The 19,187-nt window shown below is 35.6% G+C and overlaps 2 protein-coding genes across 4 annotated transcripts; both read right to left on the reverse strand.

Moving 5' to 3' along the window:
• Nucleotides 1–1,685: 1,685 nt before the first annotated feature.
• Nucleotides 1,686–7,205, reverse strand: rpl27 (ribosomal protein L27). 2 transcript variants are annotated; one of them, XM_087242206.1, is made up of 5 exons: nucleotides 6,919–7,205; nucleotides 6,519–6,601; nucleotides 4,844–5,013; nucleotides 2,112–2,222; nucleotides 1,686–1,777 (listed from the first exon to the last, which is right to left on the reverse strand). In XM_087242206.1, the coding sequence occupies exons 2-5, from the start codon at nucleotides 6,597–6,599 to the stop codon at nucleotides 1,729–1,731; spliced, it is 411 nt and encodes a 136-aa protein (XP_087098332.1). In that variant the 5' UTR covers nucleotides 6,600–6,601; nucleotides 6,919–7,205; the 3' UTR covers nucleotides 1,686–1,728.
• Nucleotides 7,206–8,711: 1,506 nt separating this feature from the next.
• On the reverse strand, nucleotides 8,712–18,430 carry rundc1 (RUN domain containing 1). 2 transcript variants are annotated; one of them, XM_087244622.1, is made up of 5 exons: nucleotides 17,963–18,430; nucleotides 14,918–15,076; nucleotides 13,462–13,660; nucleotides 12,003–12,098; nucleotides 8,712–11,915 (listed from the first exon to the last, which is right to left on the reverse strand). In XM_087244622.1, the coding sequence occupies exons 1-5, from the start codon at nucleotides 18,341–18,343 to the stop codon at nucleotides 11,044–11,046; spliced, it is 1,707 nt and encodes a 568-aa protein (XP_087100748.1). In that variant the 5' UTR covers nucleotides 18,344–18,430; the 3' UTR covers nucleotides 8,712–11,043. The 2 variants fall into 2 exon arrangements, with proteins under 2 accessions (XP_087100748.1, XP_087100749.1); XM_087244623.1 differs by having other exon boundaries at nucleotides 17,959–18,430.
• Nucleotides 18,431–19,187: the final 757 nt, after the last annotated feature.

Below are 19,187 nucleotides of genomic sequence, written 5' to 3' on the forward strand. Positions count from 1 at the left end.
TAAGACCTGCTCTTACAACATTTTTAATGAAAGGTGAATTCACATTCAGGCCAACAGAAACCCTGTCCTCACGTCATTGCTGCACTCACATTTACTGCAGCATTCAAAGACTTTCTGTATATTTCTAAAAGCTAGTGCCATGTAAAGAATATACATATAACTAAGCCCAGACAGAATGCATTGACTTTTTTTTTTTTGCTAAAAAAAACAAAACAAAAAAAAAAACATTCAGCTGAAATACATTTACACAATAAATACTCAATGAGCTAAAAATTTGTGGATTTCTGCACGTAAAGATTCTGTGTAGGACTACTAATTATAGGCCCACACCGAATCAGTGCGTGCAGAAACCGCACTGATTTCCAAATTTCCAGATTTTTAGCCCATCATTATCCATTAATTTACTTGTGTAAATGTATGTTTTTTTCAGTTTTTAAATTTCAGTGGTATTATTGACTAATATAAAAATGTTCGTATGATTATTTACAATAGTTTAAAAAGTAATATTTTCTGTCTTTTAGTATATATTGATTTTACCAAATAAGTGGATTCAAATTGATTTGCATTGTAAACATTAAATAGAAGTTAAAAAGTTAATTTATATATTTAATATATTAAGTTTAGCAATGATACTGCCAAAATCATCCTGCATAATTGCTATAAATGCTCGTGTTGTTTAAAGGTACAGTTTATATATCTGACTTTGTATTAAATGACAAAACTGTTTTACAAATATTATATAAATATATTCATACATTTTAATACAAGAATTGCTGAGAGAATATAAAATTGTGACTGGAAAACAGTCAACAAACCGTGATGCACCGAGATATCGAATTGAACCGAATCAATGGCAAGATAATTATAACTGAACTGTGAGACCAGTGTAGGTTCACAGCTCTACTGCATAAATCACATACATTTTTTTTTTCTACAAAATTCTGCAGATATAGCTAAAAATGTCCACATATTTTATCTGGCCCTACTTGTAACCCAGTAAGACATGAAGAAATGCACAAAGGTTTGTTTTCAACCTTAAATGGTTTATTAAAAGGTTGCACTTCTAGGCCTGAGAGATCAACTCTCTCCCGCTCACATGTAATGGGCTAATAAAAACTACACGCTTGGGTTTTTGTTTTGTTTTTTTACACACAGGGAGCAATCACAACACACTGCTTTCATTTATATTGGTAAAGTCACTCATTTTTTCAAAGCGATGTGGATGTAAATACATTACTGATGCCTTTTCTGTTGCCCTGTGTCTGTATGTACAACAAAATGTTGAACATCACCATTTTTCTCAGAAAATATATCTTTAAAGGTGCGGTTGCTGCTTTAAACTCCAACTGCTTTCAGGAAAATAAAGCCAACAAAATGATCCCTGAATAAAACAAACTAAAAATTAAATTACATTAAGTACTGAACTACTGAAATGCATTTAAATCTTTGTTTCATTCCATTATTACGGCAAAATAATTTCTGAATTTTGTTTGGTTTATCTGTGTTTGGATTTCTAAAGAACTCTTGTACACTTTCATCTCAGCAGCACCCTTAGAAACATTTACCAGTACAAATCGTGACATCTAAATTTAAAGCATGCGATCACTACCCGAAATGATTATCATGACTCAAGTAATATCAAAAAATAAGTTTATAATTTTCCACAGAAATATGACCAGGACCACTTTGTGGGATTTTTACAGATTTATTTGTGAAACCAATGAAAGCTTAGAATCGGAGCTTCTGGAAGAACCATTTGTTCTTGCCCGTCTTGTACCTGCAAAAGAAACATGGCGTCATTACATATCGGAAGAAAACAAGGGCGTCATAGCGAGAGCTGCAAAGTGAACAGGATGTCCAGTGCCCAAGATCAGACTTGTTACTGAAGTCAGTCTCTGAACATGCAGCAGGTTAAACCCACAGTATTGAGCAAACTTCTGCCACAACATTTTTTGGTTTAAAAATCAAGTAATATGATGTCTGAATGAGAATGTCTATAGCCGTTTACATGCAAGTATAACTTGAATTACATAATTTAATGACACATTCAACACAAGTCATCATATTTTTTTGCAGTTAAATTGATAATTGATCTCTTGACAAACACGTACCTCTCCTCAAACTTAACCTTGGCCTCTCGCCTGGCTTTGCGTTTCAGAGCAGGATCCCTGAAAACATCCTTGTTGACAACAGTTTTGTCGAGAGGAATGTCAACAGAGTATCTGAGGAAAGACAAGCAAGTGGACAGAATTAAACACTGCATGGATTCATTAGACAGAAAAAAAGTTGATACAAAACAGAGCATCCCCAATCATTACATATACAACAGTTTTTGCAACAAGAAGGAAGTTTGAATTCAAAAGAATTGTAAAAATATAAGAAAGGTTTTGTTTAGGGATGCACCAAAATAAATATTATGGGCCAATCCCAAAAAAAAAAATCTGGATGAACTGAAAACCAAAATTTCTTTGTAACATTCATTAAATAATGTTTTTGTAAGATGTGTTCAATTTAACAACTAAAACTGCATACCTAGTTTTGATTATCAAGTATTAGCATGCCTATAGTGTGGAATGTACAAAGTTTTTACAAACATCTTTACATAATGATCAATGGCATATTAAAAAACAAATAAAATAAATTTAAACCCGTTTTCTAAAGTTTCTGCATTTTCAATTACATGAAAACCTAGATTTAAAACAAGCTAGGTAAACCTACTAAGCATCTAGTAGTGTTACTTGCATCTGATGTGATTCATCAAATCACATAAGATCATCTATCCAGAAATCACCATATTCAACAAAACAGGAAGGTGCACTGGAATCTAAACTTGACAACTAACTAAAACCACACTTTGAAAACTTGATAACTGCATCTACATACATTTCTATCCAAAGCTTGGGACTAGTTGCAGTGTCAAAAGAACTGCTTTTGTTCAGTGAAAAATCAAACTGTTTAAATATTGCAACACTGAAATTACTGACCTTTTGAACACATCCTATAAAAATGTTAAGCAGCAAAACAGTTATAAACTTTGAAATTAACCCTCAACCATTCTATGGACAGCAGCAATGGACGAAAAAGCATCTACTAAATCAACAAAAATGTAAATTTCAAATGACAATCCCATGTTTTCTAAAGGACTGAGACACTTAACACTTGAGGAGTGATGCTGAAACTATTCAAAATATTTAACATTACATCTTTGCCATATTTCTGATCACATAAAACCAGCCCTTAGTGAGCATAAGAGGTTTGTTTTCAGGGTAACTTTGTTTTATAAGCCTAATTCACACTGCAATGACAAAGAGACAGACAGTAACTTCATCTGCTTTTATCGGATCAGTGTGTTGCCAGTGCTGGTGTCTGTTGGCATCTAACAGAGCCAGCTGAACATAGAATAATAGTATAATAGTAAATAGTAGTATAATAGATGCAGAATATCAGAAAAGTGCTGCGCTGTAATCTGGTGTTCATCTGCACCCGTCATCACAGTGTAACTCTTTACCGCACATCATTAGGGATAGGACTCATGAAGGACTTCACGTTCTGATCTAATTGTGCGAGTTCACACTAGAAATCCTATTCACTTTGAAGCTCTCGCTATGACGAGCTTGTGTTCTTAACATGTGAAGACGATATGCTTTTTTTACAGATACAAGGCAGACAAGAACAAATGGTTCTTCCAGAAGCTCAGATTATAAACAAAACAATTCTTATAAAAAAAGCATTGACTTTTATTTGAAGTTTTTTTTTTTAACCTTTTAAGACAGAAATGTCTTAAAAAGTGAAATTATGTCTATACGCAACAAAGATATTTGGAAATCTTATTGTAACCGTATTTAATCCAGGATGTGGCTTCCACTTATCTTGCAGCAATAGTGACATTTGATTCTATTGTGATCAGTGTCCATGAATCACAATAATGCCAGCCTGTTCACATTCAACTTGATCTTTCACTTTGCAGTAGGGCTGCATGATATTGGAAAAATCTGACATTGCAATTTTTTATTTTTTTTTTGCTGCAATTAATAACATTTTAGCAGATGACTTGAATAGCTGTATTTGGAATAAAGTCATTAACTTTGATTGGAATAAGCTTGTAGAGGAGCGAATTAAAGAAATTGCAAGAATAATCTAAATGTTGCAAAGATAAATGAAATTAGCCAGGCATTCAAGTTTAGTAACTGATATATTTTTGCTCCCCAGGATACAATTTACAGAATACAATTTACAATTTCAGCTAAATATCACAGAAAAACCATCCACAATATATTATGACATCTGTGAATGAAGTGGGAAAAACGCATCAAAAAGTTATAAGATGCATTTCTTTTATTAACAGCACATATTTCTTAGAATTGCAACACCATACATGTTCGATCTAGACCACTAAGAGAAGCACCAAAACATGCATCATACCGCTATTTTGTAGTGCCTCTATTATTGAATCAAACAATACTAATAATAACACTGTGCATTCTTCATTGCTTATCAACAAAAATAGACCCAACTTCACATGGAAGATTATGCGATGTGACTATTCCAAATGCACATATTGCAATATCTATGCTGACACGATATATTGTGCAGCCCTACTTTGTAGTCACATCAAGGTTCTTTATCTTTGTCCAAATTAAACAGCATATTACATACACGTAGTAGTCCACTTATATTTTGTTTTGTAACTAACTGCCCCACACTGTCACAATCTAATTTGAATACAGAAATTCTTAATGTTTCTGAATTGATTTAGAATCATGATGAATCAATGAAACTATCACGTCTCCCACCCTAATTCATTATGTAAGATGACCCTCCTCCAAGGTCTGAGTTTACAAACCTGGTTGGCATGAGGTGGTTGTAGTTGAACACCTTCACGAAGGCCTTGATCTTGGACCTCTTGGCAATCTTCTTCTTGCCCATGGTTGCTGTGACTTTACGAGGATAACGGTCAATGCCTGCAACCAGAGCATGGCTGTAAGGACGGTCTGCGGTGCCATCATCAATGTTCTGAAAAGAGAAAAAGATCAGAAAAAAAAGGTCAATGTTTGCACTTAATACTGCAAATGTATCCCTTAGAGCAATGGTCCTTAACCACCAGGCCATGGACCAGAACTGGTTCATGGATCAATTCGTACCAGGCCGCACAAGAAATCAATTACTTCCACTTTATTTATTATGAAAGTCTGAACTATCACTTATTTTGAAAAATGACTGTATTCTCTCGCTTGCATCTTGGTCACTCGAGCACTCAAATTGAACCTACATGCAGCAAAATTAGTAAGAAACAGACGTCTTAGCAAAGTTTCTTTGCTAAGGGGAAAAGGCACAGTGAAGGACCCACAAACTGCCAAGGAATAGATCCACAACCCATTTGTCAACAAATCGGGTGAATCCACCATGTCTGTGAACGAAGATCAACTGCTGGAGATTGCAAATGACAGCGGCCTTTTAGGGGCCATTCACATATCGTGTCTTTTCTAGAGTTTGATGTTTCCAATAGAAGTGCACAACTTGTGAAAAATGAGTTTATAGCAATTTTGTTTTTCTGCAATATACATTGAAATAAAAATACAAATTTAAAGACTAGAATTTCATGTCTGTATCCAGAAAAAAGACCAGAGTTTTTGGATTGATGCGATCTTGCTGGGCAGTGCATTGGCATTCAATAACAATAAATTAAACAAAAACAAATTACAAGCATACATAAATACATAAAACCAAAGATAAATAACAGTGCTTTGGTTTTATAGGGAGTAGGACAATATTCAGGTACAGAAACTGTAAAAATCAAAGGTAAAACCTTAAATAGCCTTTGTATAAATACAATGAAACTTTGTCAAAGTTACAATTGTTAACAATCCTTGTGCGCAAAAACTTGAAACTCATTTAAAAAAACTTGCTTTCACAGGCCACAAAATTATAAACTTTGTAACGACCCCAATGACGTTTTGAACTGTTGTGCTGTTCAGATTTAATACTGATATCGAGTCAGACCATACAGTGACGAAAGATTACTGCATATGAACACTACAATATCGATGCTGAAATTATATATTGTGCAGGTCTCCCTCGGCAATCTTTTCTTGAAGGCTGACAATTTGAATTTGGGCACCGAAAAGGTACTGTATTTGAACTTGAACTCCAATGTCATTGGAAAAAGTACTTTCTATGTAGTATAAATAGAAATATCATAATTGAAATTAGGACAAACTACAACTGCCTAGTTGTCAACACATGACCTACCTGAATCTGATACATTTGTAAATTACTATTACATGACAAACAGTTTACTTGCACATCCAAATGTACACTTTACTGTTCCAAGAGCTCTCAGGAAAGGGCTTGAAAACGTCCATCAGAATCTCAACCAAAGTAACCTTTAATCAGAGCAATTCTATTCTTCTGTTTTCAACTACTACTCTGCAAAGTACTGACCCTCACATTTACCATAATATAAAGTTAAAAAAACACATCCTTGAGACTGGATGAGATAATAATGAAAGTAACGATACCTTAACAATCACAGCCTTGCGTCCGGCGTAACGTCCAGCCAGGACCATCACCACCTTGCCAGGTTTCATAAACTTGCCCATCTCTGAAAAACAAGATACATGTCACAGTTTCAAAAACAATCCTTGATGTAAGGCACAAACTAACGTTAGCAGAACACAAGCAGTTGGCATCAACAAGTCTAGTAATGCCCAAAACATGACAACTACTTTGAACCACGTTTAAATTAAAACTTTAAAAGCAAGTTGTTCTAATTGCAGCACATTTACAACATTAGCCACATCTAACTTGCGCGTAGCCGTTTATGCTAACCAGTTTCTGCTTGCATTTGACCGCTTAAGTTGGATTAAACACGTAAACCATTCAGCAAAACATACTTTATTTGGTCTAAATAACACAAACATTTGATTATATTGCGCAAACATATGTTGCCTCAGCTGCTTGTCTATCGTGAACCGGTAGCACGGCTATCATATAGAAAGCAAGACGGGGCAGCTATAAACCCGTTATCTGCCGCTGTCAGTGTGAGATTTAATCAATAAACACGTTTAATTGTCGACGGGAATATGCGCTGCGTGAGTGACATGAAAGAAAACCCGCAGGCCTCTTTTATTTATCGATGTTCCTGGATTAATTTCTCATGTGTAAAACTTACTGATGGTGCTCTATGGCCGACGACAACAGGAAAGGAAGTAGAAAGAGCGAGCGTGACCCTTGACACACTCGGCGAGTGACGTATTTCCGTCAAAATGCGCGAAGTGTTCGTGGTAAAGCCGTATAAATACCACCCTCTACTGCAGCGTTTGAAACTAACACATAAGACTGAGTTTTAAAAGATGTGAAATACTTTTTCGTAGTTCACGTGTATGAAATGTAACTATTTAAATAGTCTATTGATTTAGGAAAGATAATACATATGACAAATATATGATTATTTTTGAATTAACATTAGTAAGATCATTATAGCAACTGCAGTATTGTAATTATGTTCTACTATTATCTAATATTCCTGGAAATACCACAGATTTGTATCAAAATGTCAGTGGTTTATTCATAATGAAAAATAAAGTGTACCATAAAAATACACCAAATGCAGTTTTATATTTCTTGTAATCTCATTTTGTTTTAATTATTTAGCATTTAAAAATAAATAAGCTTAATAAATAAATAAATAGCGTGTTTAAATTCATTCTCAGTTTTAAACAATTGTGGTAATATTGATATAAAAATGTCTGGAACGTTTGATTTGCATGTCAATTTTTTAAAAAACATGTTCATGTATAATTATATCACGACTACTTAGAGGAGCAAATCACCATTAACCCATTCTCATAACTACTCATGAACTCCTTATGCACGCCCGTCTAGTCGTTTACACTGAATAACAATAGAAAACTGTTCTGTAAACATCAACAGTTTAAAAACAGGAGCTGATGAGTGGTTACGGATGAGTTAATGATGATTTTTTTTTATGAGTTAATGATGATGTTCCGCTCCAAGTAAACTCATGACGCAATTATACATTAACAGCTGTTTATGTACTAACGAGTAATTAAGAAAGTCGTTATTTACCCATGAACTTTTGTGACTCATGTTGTAGTTAAAGTTAGTTTATGATTAGGTTGCACGTCAAGTTTGAAAAAACATGTTCATGTATAATTACATCATGACTTTTCTTGAAGGGGCACTTCATCATTAACCCATTCTTACCATTCTGAAACAAACTTGGTTTGCAGGTCAATTTTGAAAATTCTTTCTTTCTTTCTCTATATCTTTTTCTTATCTATCTATCTATCTATCTATCTATCTATCTATCTATCTATCTATCTATCTATCTATCTATCTATCTATCTATCTATCTATCTATCTATCTATCTATCTATCTATCTATCTATCTATCTATCTATCTATCTATCTATCTATCTATCTATCTATCTATCTATCTTGTCTTTAAAACTAGTTTGAAGTTTTAGTTATCTGTAGTTTAGTGAATATAAAGTGCTTATATTAAGATATTTTCTATCTAATAACTGAAATTGTCAACTTTTTTAGACCTGCGTGTGTGACATGAATTAAAACTATAACTAAATCTAATGCTATTGATTAAATATATTTCGTAAACCATAAGTTTACTGATTAATATTTAAGGAAACAAGAGATGACGACGACAGTAAAAGTATGGAGAGAATATGACCTACTGAAAGAGCATCCAGAACATTTAATCACTGAAGAAAACCTCCTTCATTACATCCAACAATGATGGAAGAGTTTTAAAAAGAGGAATGTAACTGACAATGGTCAAATATCAGCAACCATAACTGTATGTTTGAAGAGCTAGAAATACAACAGTGCCTTGAATACATATTATGGCAAATCGCAAACAAATACATGAAAAAAAAAGGCTAATTGTTGAGGGCTAATAATTGTATGATAACCATGCATCCAAACGGGTGCAGAGAAATACAAAAATCAATACTGAACCTGTTTCCTGGATATGCTAAAAAGCAACCCCTTCTTACTGAATTCTTACAGTGTTCAGGATGGTTTGAATCAGAGCTGGTAAAGTAGCAGGATACAGTTTGGAAGATTGTACATTCAAGGTTTCAAAGCAGTAAACAAGTATTGACAAGACGTGGAAATAGTAGATATTGAAGCAGAGCTTCAGAACGCCGGCGTTAGCATAACAGGACATAAATAATTCAGTCGGCATCGATACGCAGCATATCAGTTTCATATTCAGCAAATATGTTCGACAACCCGCTTGTAATTCAGTTCACAAGCTGTGCATTTTCTCCTGTATAGCAGCGGACGAGCATATTTTATTTATCTTACAATCTTTTTTTTTTGGCTGAAACTGGCCAGTCTGTGGAAACAAAAAGTTACAGAGAGAAGAATCCAGAGAGAAGAATACAAACACCAATGAGCATGTCTTTTGTTTGTTCAGAATGACCTGAGTGTGTTAATTGACCTGTACGATGGTCTCCTCATAGAGTGATATGAAAACACAGACCAGTGTGTGAAATATAACGACCTTAAATGAAGCAAAAGCAAATCAATCTTGATTGTAAATGAACGTTTTGATTTGTCGTTAACAAATAATTTAGTGTAAGCACTTGCCCACAAAAAGATAACAACTAAAACATACTTATATTACTATTTTAAATATATATATAATAGTGTTTTATAGATACCGTAGTGCATCTCAAACATACGCAATGGTTCAAGTAATCGTTCAAACTTGTATTCAAAGAGTGATGTGGTGGGTTTTGGTAAAAGCTTGACATAACAAATGCCCTCGGAAAGGGTTCATGGAGGCAGTCAGATGCTCAGGGTCAATAAACTGAGCACATTTCCTTTGAGTTATATTAATATTAATGCAGCATATTAAAACCTGCCTTCATCAGGATTGCAGGCGTTCAATTCAACAGCAACACGGAGCCTCGAGAATAGTGCATGAGTTGTGTAATTTTTCAGGATAGTTCATACAAAAATTAATATTCAGCCTCAGGTCATCAAAGGTGCAGCTGACTTTGTTTCTTTAGCAGAACAATTTAAGATTTTTTAAGCTGAAACTGTGGTCCCTGTTTATGCAAGTAGTCAGCTACAGTTTTTATGACTAAATTATTACCTGTGGCTTCTGACGATGCCTTGAGGTGTTATGAAGCAAAACTATATGTATTTGCAAGAAACTGATTAATATTTACAGCATTATTACCACATCCTCTTACATCATGATGCCACAAAACACTCCAGATTGTCAAGAACACATTTATAATTGTTTGTTGAGGTTGTGGGTCACAGGTAATAATGTTAAAATGGTGATTTTCTTGCTCAGACTGATGGGCCAAATGTATTTATTTTGCCTCAAATCCCATTGACTTTCATTTTATAAATCACCAAAGTATTTCCAGCGAAATATTTATTTTTTCCTGTTCTAATGAAGAAGACAAAGTCATTTACTTCTTGAGTGGCCTGAGAGTAAATAAATATTTTTTGGGGAGGGGGGTGAACTATCACTTGATCAGGAAGTACATTTTTAATCGATTTGAATTTCTGAAATGAGATCAATAGAGTTGGAAAATATTAAAGCTGTGACGAAAAATAGTTTGAGAAATTAATATTGCATAATTAGCTCACTTGAATGGATTTCTGAGTGTAGTATTTAACAGCAGACGGTGCTTTAGGCTAGTTTTAACCTTCATGTAAGTTGGCTTTTATGTCATGAGATTAATGTAAACACAGCTCACAATGAGCACTTTTGTAATTCGCTTAAACCTTAATGATTATTTTAGGTTTTGGATGCAAGTAAACAGTATGTATGTGAAACAAACAGCGCCATCTGCTGTTATAAACTAACCTCTAAATCACTTACTGAATCACTGATTCATTTTGAAAATCTCTATAAAATCTATGCTGAATCAATTTCTTTAATAGTTTTTGACACAGCTCTGCAGAATATATTTGTTGTTGTTTTTTTATATTGAGATGTTATGGAGGTTCCCTTTACCCCTTTTCTTTCCTCAATGCTTAAAAAGCATCTTTGATGTTCTTTAGCTGCCTAACCGCCAAGTCTACAGGAAGGCTGAATTTGAGATGGCTGATGCGGCCCAGGATGCGCAGAGCCCCTTCAAAGCCCGTCTGAGCCATATAGCTCCAGGGCTGATAGTGCGAGTGTATGAGCGTCCCAGATTTACATAGCAGGTTGAGCCAGGACACAAGCCGCTGCTCATTGAGCGCCATGCAAACTAACGCCTTAAACTCAGAGTCTGTGCTTCGCTTGAATCGTCTGTGTTCTTTGAGGACCGTGTGGATGGCCCATAACAGAGACTGTTTGGGTGTGACTGTCACAGGACCGCCACCTACAGGCAAACTGAAGGATTGTGAGAGCTGCCGAGCGGGCGATTCAACAAACGCCTGGCCGTTTTTGGAATGATAGTACTTGACGAAAAGCTCCCAGGGATGCAGGGTCTGAGGGGAGGAGCTGAAGGGGAGCAGGCAGGAAATGGGAGCCAGGACCAGGCTCATGCCCTGAGAAGGAGCGTACAGTCCATGGGCCAGCAGGTCCCGGAGTGCAATGGCCAGTTCTTTACGCACTGACGCAGTGAGTTCGTCCCGAGGTCCTTCAGGCGATAGGGAGGCAGAATAACTGACCACGTGTTCATCTAGAGATGAGGGCTGATGGCGGGAGGCTTGCAGACGGACTCGCTCCACCGCTCCTTCTAGTTTCTGCAGGAGAGGGCCGTAATCTTGAGCCTCGGCACCCTGAGACCACATGTTTTGGGGCACATGACCTGCAGCACATCCAAACTGGCTCAGAGCAAAGATCTGCAGCACCGCTAAGGCTTTCTGAATCAGCTGGAGCCCTGTTTCCCGCATCCGCTGGGCCTGTTCAGGATCCACTGTAGATGGAATAAAAGATTTAAATTTACAGTTAGTATCTTAACTTTTTAGCATGAAAAAAAAATGGTATTATAAAGTGAAATCACCTCGCTTCACTCCTCCAGTGGCTCCAGTGTTTGGTCCGGCTGCATGGGTCGGCTGGCTCTTCGTACCATCATTTAACAGAGGGTTCCCCACTTCATCTGAGAAGGTAAACTTCAGTGAGGTGAATCTGAATGTAGTTATTTATTACTCTAAATAGTTAAGGTAAGCTTTACAGTCTTTTCGCAGCATTTGTGGACACACAGTAAAACAAAATGTCATGTCTGGTGCAAATAGTTAAAAGTTTGTTTCTACAGGTGGTTTGTCAAGCCCACTCACCTGTGTGAAGCACACTTCAGAAATGCACAATGTTTTTTTCTACAGATATGAGTGATTGTAAGAAAGTGCCTGGTGCAAATGTGCTGGCAAAGTGTCAGAGATGTGTCAAAACCTTCTCCACCAATCAGATTGTTACTTTTGTTCACATGCACGGAGTTGCTGAAGTTACAGAAAATAGCACTTGGAGGCGCTCAAGCGCAAAACTGTCAATGCAAGCGCACATTGAAGAAGATGCCCAGAGGTGATATAAACGTGGAGCAGCTTATTGCTCTGGTGAACAATAATCATTTCTTTATCGCTAGAGCTGGAGCTGCTGCCCGAACCATCATGCTTGGCTTGAGTCACCAGTAACTTTAACAACAAGCATGTCAGCTTTCTCTCATCTGCTTCTGTGCTACAAGCGGCGTCAAAAGCTTAGAGTTGTGTAGCACCATCTAATGTCAAGGAGTGATTTTGCATACTCTTCAGCTCGACGCCAGAGAAAATCGCTTGGGTTTAAATGCAGAAAAATGTCTCGTAAAACGCTGACGATAAACGCAAAAGAAAAGCGTCTAGGTGTGTTTGGACCTTTAGGGAAATTAAACTCAAAATAGGTAAGATTTTTTTGTAAATACATAATACTTTTTCATTAAACCCGTAGCTTAAAAACTATTCAATGAAGGATCTTGACAAAGTACCACAGTTTCTACAAAATATAAACCATTTTGTAAATATTTGTAATAATAAGAAATTATAAGAATAATTTATGACGGATCATGTGACACTAAAGCTTCAAAGTCCAAACATTCAGACTAAGTCAAAGACAAATCATGTGCTGTAAAACAAATACACTGCAAAGTAACAACTTTTGTCTTGAAGTTGTTAAATAGCTAAAAAACTCCTCACCATCGCCCCTTATTTTAAACTTAAGAGATATTATTGAAATTGATCAGGATAATGACATGACTGTCTTCTGTTGAGCTGCTTTATAAAGAAACATTTCTTTTCATAACTGGATAATTCTGCCACACTGACAAGGTCAATAATCTAAACTGAAACAAACCCTGAACTAAATTAATCCAACTAATGAATCTTTAAAAGAGTTCAGAAACTGAAATTCTTTAATAACTGGTGAATTACGCTACATTAACTTAAAAAATAAATCATTTGTATGGTATAAAGTGACCTATCATTAAATGTTCTTACCCTGTATGAAGTTAATGAACATCTCCAGGTCTCTGATCTGGGTTTTGAGCTGCTCAACCAGCTGCTCTTTGACTCGAGCCGGGTTGACGATCTGAGCTATAGCGGCGTCCACTCTCTGCCGGAGCTCCTCTGGTGTGAGATTGCCAATGTCTTCATTCAGATTCACATCAAGCTTCTTAATCAGCTCATCGATGATTACCTACAGTATTAGAAAGATTTCGTTTAAAAAGATTTGTTTGGTAAAAAATTGTTCAGGTCACCCAAGATACAGCTGACATTTATACTTCAGTAAAGAACATGTTTTTTTTTCTTGGCTGAAACCAAACTTGTTCTTTTTGTTTCATAAAATGCATGGCAATGACTATCAACACTTTGAAAACATACAAGGCAATTGAACAAATTAATCAACCATGGCTCCTGATGACATATTGGAGTCTTATAAAGTAAATGACTGTTCTAAACATTAAATAAATATTATTTACAAGATTATTATATTCAATCCAAAGCATTGGCAGTGGTCCTGAGCAAATTCACAACAGTCTGGAGCACAATCTTTTTGTCGTATCCTGATGTATGTGCCGGTGCAAACTTTCTTTATATCATTTTTTAGCTTATTTATAACTCTAAAAATGCTGGTAGTCATTGACTTGGATTTTATTATGAATCAGTAAGAAGGACCACCGTTTCATGATATTCTGTAATTTGATTTTAAAAAAAGTTTTTTTTTCTTTATTTTTCTTTCTTGTTAACACATGACCATGAATTAATTTTTTCGTGATCCTGGCATATCAAAAGTTGTTTTCCCGTTATTCGTTTTTTTCTAGTGACCTCAAAATATAAGTTTTTTCTCATTATCGTGACCTAACAAGAGTTTGTTTTCTCGAGTTTTAGGCCTATTTTTTCTGCTTATTCTAAGAGGATGTCCCATACATAGTAGATTCATATCGCATTATTTGCAAGGATTCACTTTTAAAGTTTTTATTAATTGTTATTAATTTTTTAATTGTAAAAAACCTGCAAAAAGGATGCATTAATAAAAGCAGGATCTTCATCATTCTTTATAATATACTAATTCATACATGCAACAACTAAATTTGCACAATCTAGAACCTAAGCTGTATTATTGTAAATAACGATAAACAATCTTTGCCAGTGATGGGTTGCAGCTGGAAGGGCATCCGCTGTGAAAAACATATGCTGTATAAGTTGGCGGTTCATTCCGCTGTGGCAACCCCAGATTAATAAAGGGACTAAGCCGAAAAGAAAATAAATGAATGAATATAAATACATTATATGCATATATATATAAATAATTAATATAAATATTAATATATATATAAATAATAACAGCTAAATAGTATTCCCCGACAAAAGTTTTAAAGAGTAATTCCCAAGACAAACCTAAACATGAAAGTTGTCACTGATGTCAACAGAGTGAGAGTATGATCAGACGTACCCTCTGTCTCTCCATGACGACAGACTGAGGCAGTGAGTCATAGCTGCCCTCCTGGTAGGCGAAGCGTTCCAGGTCGTCGAGTTGATTCTTCAGCTGGAAAATCAGTTCCTTCTGCTTGTTTCTTTGAGCTTCCAAGCGCTCCCTCTTCTCCCGTTCACTCTGCAAATGACAGAAGCACAAACACAAAGTCAATCCAACTAAAATCAACCACAGTGTTTACATTTTGTTTGCGATCTGAACATATTTGCATGTGCTCCAGAGACTAATAATGAGTATTTAATTAGATTGCTTCACTTTGTTTAGCTTTGCTATTACTAGTATTGCAATGCAGTTCAGAACAGACATGGCTAGAAATTCAACATAACCATAATCTTTTGTACATTAAAAAAGTATGCCTAATGGGCTCTGAGGAGCTAAAATGTAACTGATTATTATAAAAAAATAAGTAAATCATGGCAAGTGTGTCACACAAAGAATAAAGTAAACACAAGCAGAAAAGGCTGCACAAGGACAATGTTATACTCACCAATTCATCCTGCAAGCAAAGTGTGTGCAGAAGAGGAAAAAAGGAGAAAGGAAGGCATTTTAATAGCAGTAACAAGATACTTCAACATACGAGGAGTTACAGGAAGAAATGAAGGGAAAGCGTGACTATCCAGTCTTCCTCGTACAGTATTTGATATCATTGTGTGCTGATAAGGTGTTTGAATGACAAAAAACAAAGCTTTTTCAACAACAGAGATGTGTGTGGGATGGGATTTGCTTCATGTTGTTCTTTTTTCAGGTGCCTGAATAATAATGTGATGATTTAATGAGACAACAAGAATATCTGCAGCAAGAGCTCTTTATTCCACTGAATTATCTATTTTCCATCACCTTCCACTGTAAAAAACGACAACAGAAGATACTGTGCATCTATGGTATACTCTCCTTGTTTAACTTACAATGTATATTACATAAATAATTCACTAAAACACACATCAATATGTCACTATATCTATATAACTTTCTCCCCGAAATGCCCACATCTCTTTCCAAGCAGCTTGTAGGGTGCTATTTCTCTTTTTTAATATTACTAATATTTATTTAATGTTTCTAAAGCAGGTCATTACAATATTTGTTATACATGTCCGAAATCACTTTCTTTTATTAAAAATTAAGCTATGATTGATACAACATAAAGACATTATGAGTATACAGGGATAATTAATATTGCTGTGTACTATATTTTGGGTTACTCAGGGTGTGTTGTGTAATTTGTGTACACTTGTTGTCTTTTAAGACAATTTTCTTTCAATGTTCAATGATTAAAAGGGGAGTATGATTATGTCACTTTATTGTTCCTATTAAAAATGTATTCTTGAAAACAAGCTTCCTAACATGGCTCTAGGTAATGTTTTTAGAAAATGAGTTGGGGGGAAATGTAAAACTAAATAAATATTAATAAATCAAAATTAGACTTAAAATAGTAAATAAACTGATCCATAAAAAAAATACAAACTATACACGTACAGCACTATAATGCATTCAAATATGAACACAAAAAATAAAACAAAATATGACTCCCTCACATGAGGGATAACAATGTTTGTGGGTCAGCACAGCAGCATTTAATAAAGACTGTTTTATGAGCTTCAAATCACTTTATTCAGAGCGAAAATAATGATCTGGTTTGTAGAAGATTACTTTTAAGGCTGAAAAAGTAGCATCCTTGAATGCTAAACTGGCATTACCCTTTAACCGCCTACCAAGGAAAAAAAATTGGATTGCATTTCTTAACTCCTAATGTCGCTAGTTAACACACTCAATGCATTTTTTCAACACATCCCATAATTTCTAAAATGATCCCAGATTATTAAAGGGGTCATTATGTATTCCAAAAAGAAAATTAACAAATTAAGGAACGTTTGATAAAAATGTTCAGGCCATCCAAGATACAGCTGACTTTTATACTTCAGTAAAGAAGATGCTTTTTCTTAGCTGAAAGCTCGTCCTTTTTTTTTTTTCATTAAATGCATAGCAATGCTATCAACACTATTTAGTCCAAAAAAAAAAACATATACAGTATTTAAACAAATTAAATTATCATGGCTCCTGATGACATATTGGGGTCTTATCAAGTGAATGACCAAGTCTGAACATTAACTGAAATAATTTTACTTATATTATAGCAATATTATTAAATTATAGCAAATATATATTATAGCACAACAATCTTCCTGCGGCATCATGATGTATGTGATGTCTTTCTTTATATCATTTTTTTGCTTATTTTTTATGACTCTATAAATGCTGGTAGTCATTGACTATCTTATTATGCATCAGTAAGGAGGATTACAGTTTCATCTGCTTTAATTCGTTTAATATTCTTTTAAAGAAAAAGTTATTTTGTCTATGGAACTCCTTAAACACCTTGCGTTATTATATTTTTCTTTCTTGATTACACATGATCTTGACTTAATTTCCTCATAATCTGGACATATCAGCCTCAACCAAATGGTAGATATGTTCAGAAAATATGAAAATGTAAGACCAATCTATTTAAAATAAAACATTTTTTGATTACTAAATCATCTTTATGTTTTGAAGTAAGCCATAAAATATTTCAGATTCTCATTTAACATGTTTTCTTTTCTTATTTATTTATTTATTTATTTATATGTTACAATAAAACCAAAATCAAGTACAGTAGTGCAACATGATTATGTTTGCTTGATTTTTTTTTGTAAACCCACAATGCTGTGTGTGTAAAACATTATTTAAAACAGTCAAAATATGGTCAGCCATTTGGTAGAGCAGGCAGTTAAAGGGTTTTAATATCCAAACATTTGACAAAAAAGATGATTTTTACAAAACAGCTGATCCTCCAGCATGTCTAAGCTGGCATTTGGCTGGCATGTCAGTTGCTTTTTTCTGTCTGAACAGCTGTAAAGTGCTTAACCCACCTGCTTGGGAGATACTAGCCTACATAACCAACTAACTATGTATCTGGTTTAATTTGCGTGTTTTTAGTTTCCTTGTTGGTGAAATCATATTGAAACTCACAGAGTTTTCCAGCATATGAGCGTCCTGCGCCCTGCAGCCGACGACATGCGGGCATCCTCTGAAGGCGAACTCCTCGAGCTCCAGCAGCATCCTCTCCTTCTCATCGCTCTGCGCGTGCACGATCTGCTTCAGGCGAAACTGCACCTGAGCGAAGTGAGATGTTAAGGCGAGAAGCGACGAATTCAGCTGTTCCTGCTCGTCCTCCATCTTCCGCAGCCGGGAGACCATTTCTCCATCGCCAGAGGACACAGAGCCAGCCTGCGCGCCCGTCTTCCAGTGCTCATCCTCCGGGTTGGCCACGGCTCCCACGGGCGCCCAGCGCTCCCCGGCTCCCGCGAAGGCAGCCTCGCTGTCGGAAGTGGACAAATCCTCCGTCGACATGAGACTGACAGTTGAAGTCGACAGCCTCGCTGCCTTCACCAAAAATAACTTCGACCAACTTAAACTGACGCGCAGTTTGTTTTTATCAGATATGAATGCGCTACCGCTGCTTTAGCAGGTGCAGCGCCGTGTAATACTTACGTCCTCAGAAAACATTGCAACGTAATCGAAACAACTAAGATCGTGAAACAACATGGAACAACCGAACTTCAGTTTCAGTAGAAGAGCCCTCGCTATCCGTATGTTCTATACATCAAAGATTGTGTGGGCAGGATGTTTACGTCAGTGCGTAATTGCGTCAGTTGAACGCACAGTTAAACCGACCGACGCCTCTACAGTTTGTTGAGCCTTTTCTGTCCATGTTTACATTCTATGTTTGTTTTAATGCAACGCCCTGAGTGTCAGTGGGTTGGACAGCCTGCCAAACACACCCTTTGACTGTTCTGACCCAGCACAGATTTTTATTACATTCGTGAACATGGCACCACTAACCGGAGAAATTGGATAGATAAGGTGCGTTACGTCATTTCCAAATTACCGTAATCACGGGCCAGTTTGTAAAAAAAAATTTCTGAGGTCTGAATTTTGGTGAAATAACGCTCCTTTTCTTTCCCCTTCATTCCTTATTTAATTAAATCTGTCGAACTACATAATCACATATTACATAACTGTAAAGTTGTACATACAGTCGGGTTTATTTCATATTACACCAAAGGCTAAACTTAAACTTTGTCATATATCCAAAGGTATGGAGGACAAAACCTGCAAAAACGATAGATAAATAAATAAATACGCAAATATATAAAGAATTGAGTAAATAAATCCATACATTTTTTTCATAAAT

This window comes from Danio rerio, chromosome 3 (genome assembly GCF_052040795.2).
Source record: "Danio rerio strain M-AB ecotype USA chromosome 3, GRCz13ab, whole genome shotgun sequence".
Lineage (NCBI taxonomy): Eukaryota > Metazoa > Chordata > Actinopteri > Cypriniformes > Danionidae > Danio > Danio rerio.